Source organism: Sminthopsis crassicaudata, chromosome 4 (genome assembly GCF_048593235.1).
Source record: "Sminthopsis crassicaudata isolate SCR6 chromosome 4, ASM4859323v1, whole genome shotgun sequence".
In the NCBI taxonomy this organism is placed as follows: Eukaryota; Metazoa; Chordata; class Mammalia; order Dasyuromorphia; family Dasyuridae; genus Sminthopsis; species Sminthopsis crassicaudata.
The window spans coordinates 225794499-225817605 of NC_133620.1; the positions used below are offsets into that span (position 1 = coordinate 225794499).

The 23107-nt window shown below is 33.7% G+C and overlaps 1 protein-coding gene across 1 annotated transcript in view; it reads right to left on the reverse strand.

Annotated features, from left to right (window-relative positions):
• NT5E (5'-nucleotidase ecto) overlaps window positions 1-23107 on the reverse strand; it is a 78494-nt gene that overhangs the window by 28769 nt on the left and 26618 nt on the right. Inside the window, exons 2-3 of the mRNA XM_074310375.1 lie at window positions 19236-19458; window positions 14842-15030 (exon numbers count right to left, since the gene is read on the reverse strand). Coding sequence (XP_074166476.1) covers window positions 14842-15030; window positions 19236-19458 — 412 coding nt within the window. The remainder of the gene's footprint in view (window positions 1-14841; window positions 15031-19235; window positions 19459-23107) is intronic.

The window sequence follows — 23107 nt, forward strand, 5'->3', positions numbered from 1 at the left end:
GGAAAACTTCTACAACACAATTTTCCCCAATGTGGTTTTGATATGTTGGAGGCCAGCATAAGAAATTAATTATGACTTTTTTGGGAGTTTTGTGGAAATTGCAGATGATACACAAAGGCCAGTAAATGACACAGAAAAAGTTTAGAAACTCAGAAATGCATAAAATATATATACAGTATTATATAATATAATCTATGATCAAATACTTAACCCAATTTTTTAAACAGGATTTTTTTCTTTTTTTAAAATTAATTTTATAATTATAACATTTTTTGACAGTACATATGCATAGGTAATTTTTTTTTTATAACATTATCCCTTGACTCCCTTCTGTTATGAATTTTTCCCTTCCTTCCCTCTACCCCCTCCCCTAGATGGCAGGCATTCCAATACATATTAAATATGTTATAATATATCCTAGGTAACCCAATTTTTATAAGAAGGTACTGTATACACCTCATAAAAGAAGAAGAAAAGAAATTAGACTTCTCTGGTGCAAAGGGAGAACCAAGAAAGTTTAAGAGGATTTTCCAGATTGAGGGGGTGCCATGCCACTAACTCTTGTGATGTGGATGAGATAACTGTAAAGCACTTTTAATGATACTCAACTACCAATCGCTTTAGTACAAAATCATACTTCTTAAAGTGAACAATCTAGCTAGAAGAGAGGAGACTGAGTAATATAGTTCTTAAAATGGTTGATACTCTTTTGTTTTGTTTTTGAGAGGCAATTTTGGGTTAAGTGACTTGCACACAAGGCACACAATCAGGGAAATATTAAGTGTCTGAAGTCACATTTGAACTCAGGTTCTTTTGTCTCTAGTGTTGGTGCTCTAACCATTGTCCTATCTAGCTGCTCCTAATGGTTGATACTCTTGACATATGATGTAGTTAATGCAGAGCTAAAGGAAAGATCCAAATCTATATTGACCTCTGGAAAAGGAAATTTAATAAAGAGACAGAATAAGATCCTAGAGTTTTGACAAAATGACAAGGGCCCGGGCTAGGACAGAAAGGGAATTAATAGAAGAATTTGGTAGGATGGAGTCAAGGAAGGGAGACTTTAAGAAAAATAAAACTACAATTACCCAAGGCTGATTACAGAGGGGGAAATGAATGAGCCCAGACCTAGTAATCACTATCTGGGCTGGAAGGGAAATAGACAAAGGAGAAAGGAATTGAAGTTAAATCATGTAAATTGTAAATCCCTACTGTAGATTATAACTGGTTTTCCCCCTCTTATTCTGCAATAATAATATGATAGTTTACTTACACAACCCATGAGAATTAATTTAAAAATTGAGATGGTATTTTCAGAAAAGTAGCAAAATAAATTAATAAATTCATTAGTTTTCTGTGAGTCTCATTAACAAAATTTAGGAAGAGATAGGAAACGAAATTCCATTTAAGATAACAAAAATAATAGATAATACAAAATAAAAGATCTGGATACATACAACTACAAAATAATTTTTACAGTTAATTTTTCACTGGACTACTACGGAATTAAGTTCTTCAAATCTTCCTAATGCTATGGTATGCTCTATCATTCTCCACTGCTTTCATATCTCTTTGGCAGCAACTCACAATCATACCTGCCAGTTCTTGTAGGAACTAAAGGATGTAGTTTTTCTTATAGAGCAATAATGTTCCATAGCATTTATATACCATAACTTATTCAGCCATTCTCCAACTGATGGGCATTCACTCAGTTTCCATTTTCTACACCCAGTTTCCAGTTTCTTGTCATGGCCTTTTCAAGAATGAAGGACAAACAAAACAAGGATAGAATTAAGACTTCTGACATCCCTTCTAGCTCTGGAGCTATCCTATGTTGGAATAGATATATCTCAAGATCAAGAAATGAAGTCAAAAATATGTAGATTACAGTTTTATTTTGCTGATTCTTACTTAGGTTTCTGGTATTGAAAGCAGTGAATGTTTCTCTCTTTAGAATTTCCAAAGCATTTATTAGAAACTTGAGAAAATACTCACATACTGGTCAATTGCTTATACCATTCACATATTGATTGTGCTTATGGCATTATAAAATGAGTGTTCCTACTTACAGTATCTGGGTTTCTCAAGTGGTTTTTGGCTAGTATTTTTATATAGATACCCCTATAGTCACTCTTTTGAGTCCTTTCTGCCTATTTCTAAAAGCAGAGTCAAAATGAAGTGGATTGGAATTCAAAGCAAGCTATCACACCGATCACTTGCTGCTGTCAGAAACTTTTCACTGGAACATTGTGGAATTAAGTTCTTCAAGTCCTCCTAATGCTATGGTAGCACATAATTGGTTTTTTTAAACATTGGACTTTACCTACTAACACTGTTCATGTCATCTTTATGGGGCTAGTCTTGCTAGGGCAATACTGATTAGTGAACTCAATGATTCTTTGTGGAGAAGTATTAGTCAATCAAGTTTATGGGCAAACACTTCTGGGGAAGATTCTTTCATTGTCCAAAGCGAATATTTGAGTAATATAAGTACAAGAAGTAAGAAACTTTGTGATAAATGCTGAGTATATTTTAAACATGTTTCATTTATATAAGCAACCCAATACCCATAGTTGACAAATAATTTCTTCAAGTAGAGTAAAAAAGTATAGAGATGTTTAGTATAGATCATCACAAAAAACTGAAATGGATTATAAATTTTATATACATAATATACAATAATAATTTTATCTTAAAATCTTTTTATGTTATAATTTATTTTTGAATTGACAAATACCTTGTCCCCTTCACTCAGGAGATTGTTACAAAGATTTTAAAAGAGAAGGGAAAAAAACCAGTTCAGAGAAAGCAATCAACATATTGACCATGTTTGACCTCAAATGTCATATTCCACATCTATTGCCTCCCACCTCTGCAATGAAGGGATAGAGGAGAATTTAAAAATTAACTCTTCTTTCAGGCCATTATACTTGCACATTATTCAGTTGAATTTTAATGTCTTTACTGTTTTAAGTTGTGCTTGTGTCATTTTCCCCATTCCTTATATATCAGTTCTTATGAATCTTATTATGTTTTTCTGAATTCTTAATATTTGTTGGTTTTTATGTTTCAGTAATATTCTATAACAGTCAATGTTTAAGCATTCCTCTGATGGACACTTATTTTATTCCCAATTCTTTATTGTGAAAAAAAGCACTGTGATAAGTACATTAGAAGGACCTTTTTGTCTTTGACTTCCTGTGCTATATGCTTAACAGTGGGATTGCTGAATCAAAGAATATGAACAACTTAGTTAATTTTTTAAAAGCACTGAATATGTCTTTTTTTTTTTTTTGACAGACAGAAAATTTGATTACATAAGTGGGATCAGTGACTTCTTGGAGCAAGGGTAAAAGTCAATACCAAATTAGATAACAAATGATGATGTACACAACTATAGCAGCTCTATCTAACCTATCTAAATTAGTTATGAAATCTGAAAAATGGGAAATGAACAAAAGACACTGACTTTTACTAATAATTTTGTCTTAAAGAAATTTAAATAATGCACAACAGTAACTTAAATGAGGAGGGAAGGAAACAAGTATTTATCAAGTGTCTATTATGTGTCAGACACTGTACTGACATTTTATAAATATCTTATTTGATCTTCGCAATAATCCTGGGAAGTAAGTGATATTATTTTCTACATTTTATAGTTTAGGAAATTCAGTCGAGATAAACAGAAGTTAGGTAATTTATCCAGACTCACACAACTAATAATTGTCTAAGGCAGACTTTGAAATCAACTCAGTGGATAAAATACTAGGCTTGGATTCAGGAAGTTTCATTTTCATGAGTTCAAATCCAGTCTCAGACATTATCTGTGTCCTTCGGCAAGCCACTTAATTCTGTTTGCTTCAGCTTCTTTAACTGTAAAATAAGCTGGAGAAGGAAATGACAAACCCCTTTGCTAAGGATACACCAAATAGGGTCATGAAGAGTCAATCATGATCAGTACAACTCAACCACAAAGGTCCTGACTCCATATCTAATACTCTAGAGCTACTGTTTCCCCTAACTGAAAGAGCCAGAAATTATTTCATCCAGTGAGATGAATGAAGTTTAGTATACTGAAAAAAATTGCAGTTCTGAAGTCAGAGAACTTGAGTTAGAATTCTACCTCTAATGTTTATTATGTAATTGATCTTGGACAGATAACTTAACAACTCTTTGGACCGAAGTTTTTTCTTCTGTAAAATGAGAATATTGAAGTAATTGGCCCTTAAGGTCTTTTCCAAATTTAGTTCTTTGATCCTTGCCAAGGAGAAGGATGTGGCAGTCTAATGCAATCTCTGGAGTAGAAACTTATTTGTAAAATATTAAGGAAAGTGATAAAAGTTTATGAGCATGATTTTTGAAATGAAACAGCTAAATGAAATTGAGGAAAAAATAAGCTTAGAGAGAACTTAGTGTAACACCTAGGGATATCAGATGTTTATCATGATATGTCAAATGTTTATCATAATAATATTTGAAGATGAGGTATTTTAGGAAAATAACCATGACATGGAACATATGTGCTAATGTTTCTGCAGTGATCTATTATAATCAACAAAATTATTTGCTAGGACTTTCATTTTTTAACATATCAGGATGTAATACACTATGTGAAGGAGGACTTAAGTCAATAAATCCTCTAATTGGTCAGTCAATGTTGGGATACAAAAAGAGGCAAAAAACACTTTCTGCACTCAAGAAGTTTACAACATACTGGCAGAGAAGCAAACAAATATAAGATTAATAGGAAATAATTATGAGAGCAAAAGCAATAGAATTAAGAGGAATTGGGAAAGATTTCCTGTAGGTGGAGTTTCAATGGGGATTTAAAGGAAACCAGAAAAACCAATACACAGAGATGAAGTTATTATGGTATAAAATGACTTGCATATCTTAACATACTATGGAAATATACACTTTTTTATCTGTTTTCCAAGTAGATATCCAGCTGTTAAATGCTTTAGCTTTACAGAGTTTAGACTCATAAATGATAAAGGAGATAGGCAGAGAAAATGGGTGGAACTTAGAGATGGAGTGTCTTGTTCATGTAACAGCCAGGTGAATCTCAATGGATCAAAGAAGATAAGCTGGGGAATAAAATATAAAAAGACTGGGAAGGTATAAGGGGACTTTGAAGAACTTTGAAAACCAAATAGAGCATTTTGATTTTGCAGGGTGCCATTGAGATTTATTGAATGTGGGATGTGTGTGAAATGATTGGAACTCTCCACTTCAGGAAAATTACTTTTGAGGATTAATGAAGGATGAATTATAATGTAGAGAGACATGGCAGGTAGATCTACCAGCAGACTATTTCAGTAATCCAGGAGGTGATGAGAGTCTTCATTAGAGTAATGGCAGGGCCAGAAGAGAGAAAGGGGTAGGTTTATGCAGGTAAGGATGGAAAGGTGAAATAAATAGAACTTAGCAACAGATTGTATATAGGAAGTGAGAGTTTACTGAGGAATTGAGGAAGACCCAGATTGTGACCCTGAGAGATTGAGAAGATGATATTGTCCTTAACAGTAAAAGGCAATAGAAGAGAAGGTTTAGGGGGAAAAAGAATAAGATCCATTTTAGACAAACACACACACATGTGACTATCCATTTCTATGTGCCTGAAAAGTGATTGGCAATGCTAGATATGAGGTCAGCATAGAGATTGATGTAGGAGAGGCAGCTTTGAGAATGGTGATTGAATCCATGAGAACTTATGAGATCAGCAAATGAAATAGCATAGAGGGAGATGAGAAGAGCGTTCAGGATACCTGAGGGACACTTCTGGTTAGAGGCCATGATCTAGATGAGAGTCCAGCAAAGGAGACTGAGTAGAGCTCAGATTAGACAGAATGAGAAACAAGAGAGAGTACTGTCTTGAAAATCTAGAGAGAAGGAAGTATCAAGGAGGAGAGGGTAATCAATAGAGTCAAAGGCTACAGAGAGAGGTTGAAAAAATTGAAGACTGAGAAAAGTCCAATCTAAGAGAGCAATGGTAACTTTGGAGAGGGCAATTTCAGTGGAATGATAACATAAGTTGTATTGTAAAGAGTTAAGAAGAGAGTGAGAACAGAGAAAGCAGAGACATCTATTGTAGATGGCCTCTTCAAGAAGTTGTGACAGAAAGAGCAGAAGAGATATAGAACAGATATAGGAAGGATAAAAGGATAAAGTGATTTTTCAGGAGGAAGGAGTCATGGGCATGTTTGGAGGCAGGAGAGGATTTAGGGAGAGGAAGTGGTTGGAGGGAGAATAGAGAGAAGAGAGAGATTTAAAATAAGTGACATAGGGGCAGCTAGTTGGCACAGTGGATAAAGCACCAGCCCTGAATTCAGGAGGACCGGAGTTCAAATCTGGTCTCAGACACTTAAGACTTCCTAGCTCTGTTACCCTGGGCAAGTCACTTAACCTCAGCCTCAGGGAAAAAAAAAAAGAAAATAAGTGATAGAGTGGTGGCCACAGAGGAGCCAATCTGTTGGAGGAGATGAGATGGAATGGTATCATTGAATAGGTAGAGGATTTAGCCTTAGTAAAGAGTAAGGGCACTTCATCATGTGAGGTAGGGATGAAGAGGAGATAGTGGCAGAAAGAATATGAGTGATAGGAAATGATAAAGAGGGGAAAAGAGGGACCTCAAGGCAAATAGCCTCAAAGGCAAGATTCTGAGTGAAGAGGGTTTGGGGAGAAGGGAAGTCATGGGAAATTGGACCTAATCAAATAAATAGAGAGAAAAATTATACTGTCTGTGACCCTTTAAAAGATATTCAGGAAATAATTTTGCAAATATCTCAAATAGAGGAAGATGCACAAAGAAGTAAAAAGATCATCTGTGGTACTATTACCTCTCTCCCCCAAACCCCATGTAACTAAGAAGACAGCAAATATTCATGACTAAACTCTGTGTGTGTGTGTGTGTGTGTGTGTGTGTAGTAGTAGTAGTAGTGGTGGTGGTGGTGGTAGATTGAGGGTATCCTTGATGAAAATACAGGAAGGAAAAAATGGAAACTTTCACAAATATTTCCCATAGCAGTCCATTCTTGTTTACCAACAAAATTATCCAATTTCTTCAATATTCTTAGTATCTCAACTATAATTTTGCTCCCTGACTCATTCTCAACTATGATCCTCAAAGACTTCAACATTCATGTTCTGCCTTTCCCAGCTCACTTCAGAAATGTTCTTACAAGTTCACATATTAAAATCTTACCATCTACCCTAAGACTCAGACCTTTGAAACTGGACTTTGTAACCAAAACCTCCTGTTTCTCTTCCACTCTCTTAATCTCATGCATCCTCATTTTAACTCTTATGCTGACTTTTGTTCTGCTTAGTCATAATGGACATAGGAATCAGGAAGACCTGAGTTTGAATTGTGACTCCAATATTTAATGGTTGTGTGAGCCTGAGCAAGGCAGCTAGTCTCTCTAGCCTCAGTTTTCTCATCTATAAAGTTGAGATAATGACTATATCTTGTGAGGAGAATACGAGGACATACTATGCCCTAAAAGAATCCATTAAGGAGAACTGAAAAAAGACAAGAGAGATTCAAGGAGTTGAGGATGATCAAAAGTGATGAAAGTTACAGAGAGGTCGAGGAGAATGTATCCAAATAACATTGGATTTCATGGTTCTGAGGTCATTCCCTTCTTTTGATTTTACTATATCGTTGCCGGGATTATACACTCATTCTTTCATGTTCCTAACCTTGTAGTTATCCTTGAAGGTTTCTTGTGAGGATCAAATGAGATAATATATATAAAGCACATTGCAAATCTTTTTTTTTTTTTTAATGTAATCATGTGCATTGTTGGTGGAGCTGTGAATGGATCCAACCATTCTGGAGAGTAATTTGGAACTATACTCAAAAAGTTATCAAACTGTGCATGCACATTGGGCTTATATCCCAAAAAGATATTAAAGAAGGGAAATGGACCTGTATGTTCAAGAATGTTTGTGGCAACCCTCTTTGTAGTAGCCAGAAACTGGAAATTGAATGGATGCCCATCGATTGGAGATTGGCATAAATTGTGGTATATGAATACTATGGAATATTATTGTTCTGTAAGAAATGACCAACAGGATGAATACAAAGAGGCCTGGAGAGACTTACATGAACCAATGCTGAGTGAAATGAGCAGAACCAGGTTTCATTATACACATTAACAACAATACTGTATGAGGATCAATTCTGATAGACTTGGCTCTCTTCAACAATAAGAGGCTCCAAATCAGTTCCAATTGATCTGTAATAAACAGAACCAGCTACACCTAGAGAAAGAACACTGGGAAATGAATATGGACCACAATATAACATTTCCACTCTTTCTGTTATTGTTTTTTCTTCTTAGGTTATTTTTACCCTCTTTCTAAATCCGATCTTGTGCAACAAGATAGATAACTGTATAAATATTTTATTTAACATATACTTTAACATATTTAGCATGAATGGGACTACCTGCCATCTAAGGGAGAGAGTGGGGGGAAGGAGGAGAAAGGGTGAAACAAAAGTTTTTGTAAGGGTCAATATTGAAAAATTATCCATGCAAATACTTTGTATATAAAAAGCTATAATAAAAAAGTGTAATCATGATTTTAAAAGCTTTATTATTGATAGAATCAATTGTTAATATATTTCTTTATGCAAAACCATCCTACATTCCTGGCATAAATCTGACTTGGTCATAATGTGTAACTTTATAATAGATTGTTGTAATCTTTTAGCTAATATTGATTTGTTTTTCTTTCTGTTTGAAGTATTACTATCATGTGTTGCTTCATAAAAGGAGTTTGGCAGGATCCTTTTTTTTTGCTTACTATTCCTAATAATTTAACATGATCCTTTATTAAAGAAAAAATTTATTGCATTTTGACCTGAAAAAGTTTGTACAGATGCAGAAACTCAGGGAGGAATAGGTTAAGTGACTTGACCAAAGTCACAGTCCGTAATTATCAGAGAACTTTAGTCTTGCAAGCCCTTATCTGTTGTGTCCATGAGTCTAAAAATATCATTACAAAAATAAATATCCAACAGAATAAAAAGCATATTGCAAATCTTAAAATACTCTGTAAATACTGATAATTATTATTAGTAGTAACTAATTCACAGGATAAAAATGAAGTTTTGTGTATATACATACACACACATTTTTGTAGACATTTTACAAACTTACTACTACTACTACTACTACTACATTTTATCTTTCTTTCTTTGCCATAGCCAAGTTGGCTAAATTAATATTTCACTAGCTACTACTCAAGAATTCCTTGTCCCAGTGATCTGCTATGCCCAGCCATCATTCTTGAGAAAACTGCACCAGATAATTTTTCCTTTCCTATTGTTGAATTCCATTGGAGAAATCATAGAAGTCAAATGACTTCACCCACACCAAATTCTTTGTTGCTGATGTAAAATTTTATTATGTCTAAAACCAAATTTTCACTGTTTATGCAAGTGCCAGCATTATTCATTCTTTCATGTTAATATCCTCGGAGTTATTCTTGCTTAATTTTTTCTTTTATCTATAGAACAAAGTCTAGAATTAAGAAGATTTGAATTCGAATTTGGCCTTAGTCACTTATTCGCTGTGACCTATGACAAGTTATTTAACTTGTTTGCCTTATCTGTAAAATAGAGATAATAATAGCACTTCCTTAAAGTGCTGTTTTAAGAATCAGATAAGATAGTATTTGAAAAGTGTTTAGCACAGAGTTTGGCAAACAGTGAACAACATGAAAATGTTATCAATTATATCAATAATTATTAATAATCAATTCATGTCCCATATTTATACTTAGAAATTATGTGTAAATATATATATTTACTAATTAGTAATTTATTATTATCATCATCATCATCAGCTCTCATTTCTATTCTAATACCAAGGCTTATCAATTAAAACCTGGAAGAATCTTTCTCATCTCCTTTATTTTCACTGCTATCAACTTATTAATAGATTCTTATTATTCCTTCTTGGAATATTACTTACAAGAGCTTCCTAAAAGGTCTTCTCTCTCTATTTTATTTCTCATCTAAGCCATCCTTCACATCACTGCTGGAATAATGTTTCTCATTTAGAAATCTGGTCATATCCCTACTCTGTTCAGAAATGTTCAGTAGTTCCTTACTGCCTGCTGAGTAACATTCAAGCTCTTCTGCCTGGAAAGTTCAAAGTCCTCCAAAATCTGGTGCCATACAACTAGGGCTGTCTTGTCTTGTAATTCACTGGGTAATTTACGCACCAGTCAAACTGGTCAACTCTTTGCCCTTCAAAGATGCCCTGCATTCTCTTGCAACTCTGTCTTTATACATGGTATGTTCTTCCCCTACATTTATTAAACTCCTATTCACCATCTGAATCCAACTGAGATGCCACCAGCTCCATTTTAGCGCTTTCCTGAGGGCACAGACCTTTACTCTCAGATTTTGTAGTGCAATTTTCTGGTATAGTTATCATATAACTTTATATATTATAATTACCCTTATTTGAATCTTATTCCCCACTAGCCTATAAAATTTTAAAGGCTCCCCCAGCACAGTACTATGCACTCAGTAGGTAATAAATGATTGTAGAATGAATGGATGATTGATTCTTGGAGAGCTTTACCAAGCCTGATGACCATCAGTTGAAAGCTTTTGTTCTAAGAATACTAGCCAACACCTGGGATGTCATCATTGTGGGTAGCCTATGTACCAGAGATTATAATCCTATATTACTCAATAGATGGTCTTTGAGAGTTGCTGTGGCCAACTCATCATCCTGATAAGGAAATTCTCTATATTTAGATAGGCTAGACCTTGAGGGACAGCTAGTTATGACAGATAATTACTGAGCTTGTACTATGAATAACACACTTAAATAGCTCACTATACATTATATTATTACTTATAAAGGTAAGGACTCTATTTTCCAAACTAGTGAATAGAGGTTCACAGGGGTCAAGTAAAAGATAAAAAACAAAACAAAACAAAACAAACAAACAAAAAAAAACCTTGCTGAAACAAGACTTAAAAATACAATTACATCTTTGACTACAAATCGGGTGTTTTTCTCTATATATACACTATACAAGCAATTTTAGTCCTTTAGTCAAAGTTCAGGTCAAGAAATGAGCAATCACCTGAGAGATAATTAAGAAACATTATTCAGAATTACATTTAAAATATATTATACTTAATATATAATATTATATAATATAAACATAAAATAATAAAATATTATATTTTAAGATATTTAATTTTATATTAACAGTGTAGTAAAATGAGAAATATGTCATCTGTTAAATTCTATAGAGTGATTCCTAGTTAATGCTGCTCAGTGATGAATAATAATTAATTTATTAGTTAGGGACTGCTTATAACTCTATCATTAAAATCAATCATTTATCCTAAATAAAGGATCCTGCCCTCATTAAGTTTATTTATATTAGATCATAAACTTAGAGCTATGAGAGACTTTTGGGATCACCCAGTCCAACTGTCTCACTTTATTGAAGAATATATTGAGATCCACAAAAATTGAAGGATTTGCCCAAGGTCACAAAAATTAGACAAAGTCAGAGCTTACCTTCCCTAAGTCAGGGAGAACATTTAGAAAATTTAACACATCTGTTTTATACAGTCTAGAAGCAAAGAAAATTGGTTTACTCGCAATAAATTTGATTCAGTAAACTTTTTAATTACATGCAATAGGATATAACTCAGGAATGTCATCTCCTTCCAAAGCACACAGGGACATTAAAAATTGTACCAGGGAAGAAAATCATCTCTTTGGGTCTGTAGATTGTCAAAGAGAGGAAAGGAAACTAGATTATCTGGTGTTTCCTGAAGTGTGCCTTGGAGGCATTCTTTATTTTTTTTTGCCAGGCATACAAACAATCCTACTTTTATTCTAGGTCAAGGCCTACAAGATCACCCTCAGGGAAAGTTGCCAGAGATCTTTTTAGAAATCAGTGGCAGCTTCAACAAATGCCCAGAAAAAAGATTTAATTCTTAGTGTTGATTTTCTAAGTAGCATCTGAAAACTTAACCTTCTGCTCTATGATGACATAAACAGCCTTAGGAGGGGGAAGTCTTTTTAAAATTCCTTTCTTTTTAACCACAATTTTCTAAAATGTGCTCACCACATCCCTGGATTATTTAAGGATTTAAAGCCCCTTCTAAAGGTTACATACAGGGCAGAGAAGACAAAATATTGGATTTAGTATTAGCCAGGTGTGACTCTCCTGAATCTCAGGTTTTTTTTATGCTTAAAGTAGGAATATTAGGGATTGTAAATACGACTTCAATAGGACTCTTAGGGAAGAACATTTCCTAACTTGCAAAATGGAAACTAAAAATAGCCACCTTACAGACTGTTATGAGGTTCAAATGAAATAATATATGCAAAGTCTTTATAAATTATAAAGTGCCATATAAAAGTAAGTTATTATCGTGTGAAAGGATTTGCAAATCTTAACATGCTACAGAAATATAAACTCATCTGTTTTTCAAGTAGATATCCAGATGTTAAGTGCTCTAGCTTTACAGAGTTTGCATCCATAAATGATAAAGGAGGTGAGGTGGAAGATTCAATAGTGAACACTGGAATTCAGTTATCATCTGGAAGGGGGAGGATGGAAGAAATCAAAGCAAGACTACTTTTTAAGAAGCTGCCCAAGTGAAAGACCAAAAAAGAAATCCTCTTGTGTAACTGCATCAGGATCCAACTTGTTCTGTGCCTTTTTTTTTTTTTTTAATGGTAATCACATAACTGTCTCTTGGCTTTAACTTCTTCAAAAGAATATCTGTTCCATTCTTTACTCCAGTAGTTATAGCTTTCAAAACGCATGTGTGATCTTACTACAATAGCATAAGTTCACTTCCCCCCAAAGGGAAAATACTGACTAGTTGCCTGATTTTTACAAACAGCACACAAGACAGGAGGGAGAAATAGATCCACAGGGCTTAAGAGTCTGAGAATTGGAAATTTTTTTTTGGTTCTGCATTACAATAAAATGAATTAACACTTCCTCTTTGTCCCTGTCTGTTGGTCTCAGTCTCTCTGTCTCTCTCTCTGTCTCTCTCTCTCACTCTCTCTCTACTCTCTCTCACACACACAATACACACACACACACACACACACACACACACACACACACATCTTCTCAATCCACATTTCCCAGTTAGTTCAACCCTAATTAAATTAATATCTTATGCAAACAGGCATGTGAATTGTTGATGGATGTGATAATCAATGACACTTTTACTAGAACAAGTTTTATCTAGAGATAACATTATCTCTAAGTAAATAACTGAGAATGGAACAAAAGACTTTTCCTGGATCCACTTTCTGTAATTTGTAATTCTTATTCTCAAATATTTAACTAAATACAGCTATTGAACAAAAGGAACACCCTATTCTGTGGGATTTCCTAAATTAGGCAAGAGGAATTAAAAGATAAAATAATAGAACACAGACACTGAATCTTTTTATGTTCCTGAGTGTATAATAATTTACAACTGATAATTGACCAACCAATAATCGGGTGTAAGGGAGCAACATTTTGGATAGAGGAGAGGATTCTCTTTAGATGCTAATTCAAAGTCACCTTGGTCAGATCTTAGTTGTACAATCATAATATGTTAAATCAGGTCTATGATTTCAAAGAATCTTTCATTTCTCAAATTTCATGATGTGAAATTCAAACATGAATACTCAAGGAGCATTACTTGCTTTAGGGATTATGGAGAGATTAGTAATATAAGGTTAGTGCTAATTTTATTTCACATTCTACTAAATATTTCTTCAATGACTTTGTTTTTAAACTTTTGTTTCAAGCAGGTTCAGGAGTCTTGTTGTTTCATGCAGAGCAATAGTTGTATCAAAATAAACAGAGAAAGTTTGTGAAGTTACAAAGAGATATATTTCATCTCTATTAGATGAATTTCTCCTTAAGAAATTTTTTTAACAAAGTTGGACTGTTTTTGTTTTTTTTTTTTGGTATGGCTAATTTTACTTTGCTTTGAGTATTCTGGTAGCATAGGAATACCACTTATCTAATGGCTATTGTAAAAAGTATTACTGCACTTGATAGGCAGGTGTTTGGACTATCTGACCTTTAAAGTTTCTAAGATTCTAGATCTATATTCTTAGTAGTAGATGTTGTCCATAAGAATCTTTCATTCCTTCTTACCAAGACAATTAACCTAAAATGTAAAAATTTAAAAAGAAAGATGGCACCAAGCATGAGAAAATTTGTATGAAATGATGCAAAGTGAAGTAAGCAGAACTGGGGGGAATGAGTGAAAATCACACACACATGTACACGCACATGCGTACATACTCACAACTAACAGTAATGTGAATGGAAACAACAACAAAACAATCAAAACTGAATGACTACAAATTATAAATAAATGACTCCAAAGAAAATATCTGAGAAGGCCCCTTTACCACCACCTATATATATAATGTTAGACTTTTTGGATGTGTTAGTTTTGTTGAACTTTTTTTTTTTCTCCTTTTAAAATTCCTTGTTATAAGAAATTACTCTCTGGGAAGGGGAAATGGGTGGAATGCACTGGGCAGTATTAAAACAAAAAGATAAGAATATATAAACTAACAAAAATAAAAAAAGAGGCACATTCTAATAATGTTGTAAGAAGTTTTGTAGTAACAAGAAGAAGATACAGAGGTGACTCTAGGAAGGACTGCCTATTGTGATCACATCAAGGAAGCATACTGAGTAACTTCCAATTTAAGTGAAATTATGCTTATAGTACATCTGATCATTTGATACCAATAAAAGAAAGATGAATAAAGTTATTTTATGGTCTTGTCAATACAATATTCTCAAAGTAATTACCTGTGTAGAGAAATGTGTTTGTGTGTCCTCCTACTACAACATCTACACCTTTCACCTTTTGAGCAATCAGCTTATCCATTTCAAAACCTGAGTGGCCCAGGGCAATAATTTTGTTCACTCCGAGGGTTTTCAGCTTATCCACTTGAGTCTGCAAAGAAGGGATTTCATCTTCAAATATTAAATATTTTCCTAAAAAAGGAAACAAAATAGATATTGATTAATTAGTTTTCAAATAGAATCGAAATTATTTATTTATTTATTTTTAGATCAGATACACTAAGATGCTCCTAAGAATACTGATAGTACTGGATCTATGATGTTACTAAGGCAGGCAACTCCCAAGATACTAACATAAATTGGCATCATCTATGCTACTCTTAGTCTTAAGAGATAAGTCGTCTGGGGTACTAAAAAGTTAAGTGACTTGCCCAACAGAATGTTTCAGAAGTAAATTTTGAACCTAGGGCTTCCTAACTCTGGCTCTCTATCTGTTATGCTATACTTCTTCCAAATATACAAAATGATGAGACCTTCACTTTTTTTTTTTTTTTTTTTTTTTTTTTAAAGAAGAGGAAGCAGCTGGCTATGCAGTACTTAAAGCATGGGCTCTCGTCAGGAAGATCAGGTTCAAATCCAGCCTCAGACACTTACTAGCTGTGTGAACCTGGGCAAGTAACTTAACTTCTTTCTGCCTTAAGTTTCCTCAACTGTAAAATAAAAATAAAATAAAAAAATTAAAAATAGCACCTAACTTGTAGGGTTATTGTGAAGATCAAATGAGACAGTATTTGTACAGTGAATGGCTATGTATATGTTTATTCCCTTTTCCTTTTTCCTGCAATTCATGAAAAGCCTTAAGATAACATAATTAGCAGTATACGAATCCATTCTCTTTTTCTTCTCTCTCTTCTTTCCCTCAGTAGGCTCATGAACTTGAAGTAGAATCTCTTTATGGCTTGTTTCCACATTACGATTCTCTAATTCTCTAATATTTGATTGGACCACAAAATTTTGCAAAGGTGAATATTGAAAACTATCTTTTCATGTATTTGAAAAAATAAAAATAAAAAGCTAAATTAGAAAAAAGTAATAATTGACATTTATATAGCTTGAAGGATTATAAAATGTTTTATGTCCATAACCTCACTGAATCCTCAGTGAGTCTTGAAGTAGGAAGATGCTTAAAAGTGAATATTTCCACAGAATGTACTCAGGTTCTTCATCTCAGAAAAAAGCCACTGAAATAGGGGTATATGCAAGAATTTAAAAGTTCAGAAATGAATCAGAAAAACAATTTAGATATGTATTTCTTGCCTCATACATGTTTTTGAGAGGTGGGTTGATAGAATAGGAAGAACAGTAGATTTATAAGAACTAACTAGATTAAAGTCCCAGGTATGAAACTTATTAAAATTGTGATCCTGGGCAAATAACTTAATTTGAAGCTCTGAGTTTTCATCTGTAAAATGGGGTCAATCATAAATACCATTTTTATTTTGCTTTAGATTACAAATCATTTTATACACATTATTTCAACTTAATCTCTATGGTATTCCAATAATCTTAATATTATTATCCCCACTTTACCAATTAAGTAATTCTGATTATGAAACTCATTTTACAGATTAAGAAAGAGGTAAAGTCATCCATTAGTCCCTGAACATAGCTAACAAGTGCTGGAGATTAGAATTCTATTCCAGGACTCTCCCTGATCTCTCTTCTGAGTTCCAAGAAATAAACAAACAAAAAACCTCCAACTCTGCCCCAATAATTGAGGATTAAACACACTTTTTTCATTTTAAATATTTTTGATGCCTCATTTTCATTAGTTACATCTCAATAACTCCCCAGATTCAATAATAAAAAAGACCCCTTACCTTCAATAAAACAAATACAATCAGCAAAATACTAATATCTATCCAGTTATCAATGTTCAATAAACAATTGGTGATACAGAACTGAAATTCAGGGCAAAGATGGACTGGACACATAGATCTGTGAATCATTGGCACATAGATGATATGGGGCAGCTAGGTAATGCAGGGGATAAAATGCCAAGCCTGGAGTTCAGAAGACCTGAGTTCTAATGTGACTTTAGACAGTTACTAACTATGTGACTCTGGGCAAGTCATTTAACTATTATACTCAATTTCCTCATCTGTAAAATGGTTATAATGATAGCACCTATCTCTCCTTCCCCTGTGGGTTGTTGTGAGGATCAAATGAGATAATAAATGTAAAGAGCATAGCATGTGCATGGCACATAGTAAACATTACATAAATATGTTAGATTCTCAGATAAAATAGAGGGAGAAGGAAAGGCTTGGAATGATTTGTGTGGAGTGGGCTAGGGAATCGATTAGGGAAGAGACTATCTATATTGTATACATTTTGAATATGCCTAATATGAACATATTGTGTCTCTTAGCTAGATTATAAGCTCTTTCAGGGAAGGATTATATAGCTTTTGCCTTTTGTATCCCCCATACCTAGTATAGTATCTGGAGTACTATAAAGTAGGTACATAATAAATACTTGGTTGTTTGCTTGATTGATTATGGGCAAGTCAGTCATGCTCTTTGAACCTGATTTTCTTCATTTATAAAATGGGGATTAAAAATAAGTTGCATTGCATTATGTACCTCCTAGGGTTGTTAAAAACAAAAAAAAATATTGCAAACTTTAAAGTACTACATTTTAAATGAATTATTGTTATTACTTTCATTTTAATGAGATAATATCTGACATGGCAGACAAAATAGCTAATCCAATAAGAGGTATAATTTCCAAAACAAGGTAACTCCTGCAGTACTGTGTCTTAATGAGAGCACAATCAAAATGTGTTCAGTTTGGGGCACTATATTTTCAAAAGGAAAAAACAAAAACAAAAAACCTAACGGATGCCCTGAGGAATATCAATAGCATAACCAGAAGCTTGGAGAATATGCCATGAGGGATAATTGAAATTGGTGGAAATATCTACCCTAGAGAAGAGGGAAGGCATAATAAGTGTTCTCCAAGTATCTGAAAGACTGTCAAGTGGAACAGGATTGGCCTTGTTTACCTAGACTTGAGAGAACAGAACTAGGAACAATGATTGCAAGTTGGTGAAGGGTAGATTAGGTTTCATGTAAGAAAGGACTTCATAGTAAATGGGCTATGCTAGAGAATCACTTAAGTCATTGGAGGTCTTTACACAAATTGGGTTATTGGAAGGATTCTTGGTTAGGTTTAGGTTGGGCCAATGGTCCTTTGAGGTTTTTTTTAGTCTATGTCTTCCCCAATCCAACTGAACTATTTTCAAATTCTTATTTCATGCTCAGAATGGATGGCAAATCTTCTCAGATAGGTACAAAATGATAGCAGAGTTGACTCCTATGCTAAGCTTGTTGGCCCACTTTCTTTGTAAAACAGAGTTTAACTTTGTAGATCAGAGAACCATAGAAGTTGAATGAAGCGGGAATGAATCTTAATGGATAAGGACAAGAACGATCTTTTCCCACCTTCTATTAGACTAGGATACACAAAGTTTCTATTTACATTGACCAAATAGTTTAAAAAGCTGAAGAAATGATAATTTTCAGATAATATCTATATATCTCCACAAAATTAACTCTATCAAGAAATGCTATTTCAATAAATTGTGGTATATGAATATTATGGAATATTATTATTCTGTAAGAAATGACCATTAGAATGATTTCAGAAAGGCCTGGAGAGACTTACATGAACTTATGCTGAGTGAAATGAGCAGGACCCGGAGATCATTATATACTTCAATAACAATACTATATGATGATTAATTCTGATGGACGAGACCCTCTCCAATAATGAGATGAACCAAATCAGTTCCAATAGAGTAGTAATTAACTGAACCAGCTACACCCAGCAAAAGAATTCTGGGAGTTGACTATGAGCCACTACATAGAATTCCCAATCCCTCTATTTTTGTCCACCTGCATTTGGATTTCCTTCACAGGCTAATTGCACACTATTTCAAAGTCTGATTCTTTTTGTACAGCAAAACAACTGTTTGGACATGTATACATATATTGTATTTAACTTATAGTTTAACATATTTAACATGTATTGGTCAACCTGCCATATGGGGGAAGGAGTGGGGAGAAGGAGGGAAAAAGTTGAAACAAAAGGTTTTGCAATTGTCAATGCTGGAAAATTACCTACGCATAAAATTTTTATAATAATTAATTAAAAGGGCAAAATACTACATTTTAATTGTATGTATATAAAAAAATGCTATTTCAAGTCAATCTTATTTTGTCTAAATTCACAAAATTTGAGGATTTTATACAGAATCTGTAACAAACATGCCAAAATATTATTTTGCTGAAGCAGTTTCAAATAATGTTTGCAACAAAAGAAAAAAAAATTACCTGGTTTTGAAAGGACAGGGGTTTCCTTGGAAGTATACCCAATGATTCCTACTTTCTCTTCACCAACAGATAAAATTTTGTATGGTTGATAATAACCAGATATTTGAGATGCAACTGGTTCCTCTGCTTTAATATTTGCACTGAGAACTGGAAACTTTACTTGCTTTAGTAATGGATTCAACAGTCCTTCGACTCCATTATCAAATTCATGGTTTCCCAGGGCCTAATAGAAAAAAGAAAACAGAAAAAAAATTAGGTCCTTTGGAATCATCATAGTATTTAAACAATTTAAGGATATATCATTTAATAGTTAATAATAATAGCTAGCATTTATATTGCTCTTTAAAGTTTGCAAAGCACTTTCCATGTCATCTAATTTATCTTCATAACAACCTTGTGAAATGGGTGCTATTACTATGGCCTTTTTACAGATGAGCCTAAGAGATTAAGTGAGTTGCCTAGAATTATACAGCTAATATAGAGATAGAATTTGAACTCAGGTTTTTCTCCAAGACCAGCACTCCATCCATTATGCCTCCTCACTACTTGGTAGGAATATACTCCTCACCGAAGCAGATTGCAGTCCCCACTCACATACATAAGTCACAGATATATAAACTATAGCCTGGATGAAGCATTAACAAAGGACTTGGGTGGAGATCTACATAGAATAAAATTTAAAAACATAAAAAGAAAATATATTGTAAGTACAATTGATTATTCAAGTGTGAGATTTTGAGTTCTTACTCTCAATGTATTCTTTTCCCTTTTGTCAATCTATTTGTTGCTTTACAACATTAGTGCAATTCTCAACTACCATGAGGGTCAGGGAAAATCAGCAAGACTTTGCTCAAAAGTATCATGACACCTAGGGCAGCTAGGTGGGTGCAGTAGATAGAATGCTGGCCTTGGATTCAAGAGTATAGGAGCTCAAATCTGGCTTTAGACACTGATTAGTTGTCTGACTCCGGGGAAGTCACTTTGCCTCAGTTTCCTCACCTATAAAATGAGTTGGAGAAGGAAATGGCAAATCATTCTAATGTCTTTACCAAGAAAACCTTAATTTCCACTTATATGGCTACAGCAATTGAACAACATTGGAGAGTCTAAATACTTGATCTAGAATTAAATAATTAAGGTTCTAATTCTACCTATGAATTTCAGGCAAGATCAAGTCTAAAACTACATACTTAACCCCAGGAAAAAAAGTAGTACCAAAATAAAAAATGATCAAGAAAGACAATGTGAGTGCTTGCTTTGGCAGCATATACACTAAGAAAGACAATAGGAAGCTATTTCATCTATCCTTTTTGTTGTTCAGCCAGTTTTAGTTGTGCAGATTCTTTGTGACTCCATTTGAGTCACACAGTGGATGCCATTTCCTTCTTCAGATTATTTTAAAGATGAGAAATTTGAGCCAGACAAGATTAAGTGACTTGCTCAGGGTGATACAGCTAGAAGTGGCTGAAACTAGATCTGAACTCAGAGCTTCCTGATTCCAGGCCGGGTGTAGTGAATAGCTGCCCCCTTCATCCATCCTAAGGTTACATAAAGTCAGCCAAAAGGCTATAGGCAAATGAAAAGTGGTTTATTAAAAAAGCCAGCATGCACACAAGCAAATAAGACCAAACTCTTTCAGAAAGATCAGTGATACAAATTAGTAGAGAGAATCCATAAGGAAGACATGGAAATTTTCTTGTCAGGTATATATATATATATATATATATATATATATATATATATATATATATATATATATATATATATATATATATATATGATATGACTTTTCATAACAAAATCACAAGTTGGATCAAAGGCAAAACAATGTTAATGTATCATTAATCTGGGAAAAAACCTCTGAGTTACAGAAAGGGAAAAAATTGAAACAAGCTTCTCAGCAAATTGGAAAGTATCATATTTAAATGTGATACATAATTACTGGCTCATGATTGGGATGAACTGAATGAAGACCTGTTAGAAGAATGTGGCCTCGACCTATGTCCCAGTTATGACCTAAGACTTTGCAACAAGTTGAGCTGTAGCTGAAAGTTGCAATTATTTAATTATCTTGAATAAACTTACATTTCCCTCTTGTTCCCCCTCCCCCACACCTTTTCATTGACATTTAAGTGTCTAATAGTAAAGAGTATGTTATGGATTTATATTCTTGTCTCTGGGGTAGATTTCTGCATTAGGATGTAACCCTGGAACCCCTAGTCAATGGGGGAAAGGTCAGAAGGGGTGGGTGGGTGCTTCTGGTCTATTTAATCTTGTGTTTTACAGTTTGTGCTTTGCACTCCTTTACTGACATCTTGTCTATTAGGAGTTGCCCTTTTTCATAAGATTGTAACAAATCCCTTTTTGCTTTTCTACCTTGAGAAGCTCTGATTTTAATTCGGGGAGGGGTCATAGCTGTCCCACACAATCATTATAAGTGCACAAACTACTAATAAAGCATTTGACCAGTTCTTCTCCACTGATGTACTTTTGAACACTTCCTTTTTAACAGAAAGTATCACATTTGATTGCCAAAGACCTAAAAATGCAGGTCAATTGTACTTTTATACAAAGCATTCATAGCTTGAATCCTTCAAAAAACAACATATTGGCAGGGGAGCAAAAAGGATGTGTCAATAAGCCACAGAGAGTACAGAGCAAATTGGTAATTACTGAACAAAGAGTTTTAGAGGAAAATGCTCTAATATTTACTACTGATTACGGCAAAGCTTTTGACCTGGGTCTGCCCTCATGGTTTACCCATTAGCTGCAAATATACACAGTAGATACAAGCACAGTGAGAAAATGAGAATATCTAATGTCTACATATAAAACTATTCTCTATTCAAAACACAATGCTAACACGATGTTAGGAACAACTGATATAAAATTTGATATCCTTCAGGGTCACAGGGTATGTTTTCTAATCTTAAATTTATTATAATCTTTTCAGAATAGAATGGCCAAGTCAAAGAGGAAGTTGTCCTAAAACATTCTATTGTTTACTTAAGGTAGTGGATAGCATCAAATTATGTTTTCAAGGAATACTTTCTCCAGTTATATTAACATTTCTTTGATTTTATAAATCTAAAATTCTCAACAAGATCTACGAAAGAATAGACTGAAGACTTTATGTCTAAATTGGAGTCACACTAAATTAATAGATTAAAATGATACAATTATCAGGATGTATTAAATACAAAGTTATCAGAAAAAAAGCTGAGGCTGTCTATATAAGGACTGACTGGAAATCTGAAGTCAAAGCTTAATGGGAAGAATATTTAGATTATTAGACATCTATATGATACCATATACTTTTTTCCCCTCAATGATATTTTATTTTTCCAAATACAAGTAAAGATAGTTTCAACATTCATTTGTATAAGATTTTGTGTTCCAATTTTTTTCTCCCTCTTTTCCTTACCTACTCTTCCCCAAAATAGCAAGCAATCTCATATAGATTATACATGTACAATCATTTTAAATATATTTCCATATTTGTCATGTACAAGAAAAATCACATCAAAAAGGGAAAAAAAGCAAGAAAAAGCAAAAGCTAAAAAAAGTGTAAATACTATACTTCAATCCATATTCAGTCTCCACACTTCTTTCTCTGGATGTGGAAGTAATTTTTTAGACCAAATCTATTGAAATTGTTTTGAATCACTAAATTGCTATGAAGATCACAATTGATCATCACATAATCTTGCCTTTACTGTGTTCAATATTCTTCTCACTTCAGTCAGCATCAGTTCATATAAGTCTTTCCAGGCTTTTCTGACATTGGCCTGCTTGTCATTTCTTATGAAAAATAATCTTTTATTACATTCAACACACCAAAACTTATCTAGCCACTCTCCAATTGATGGTCA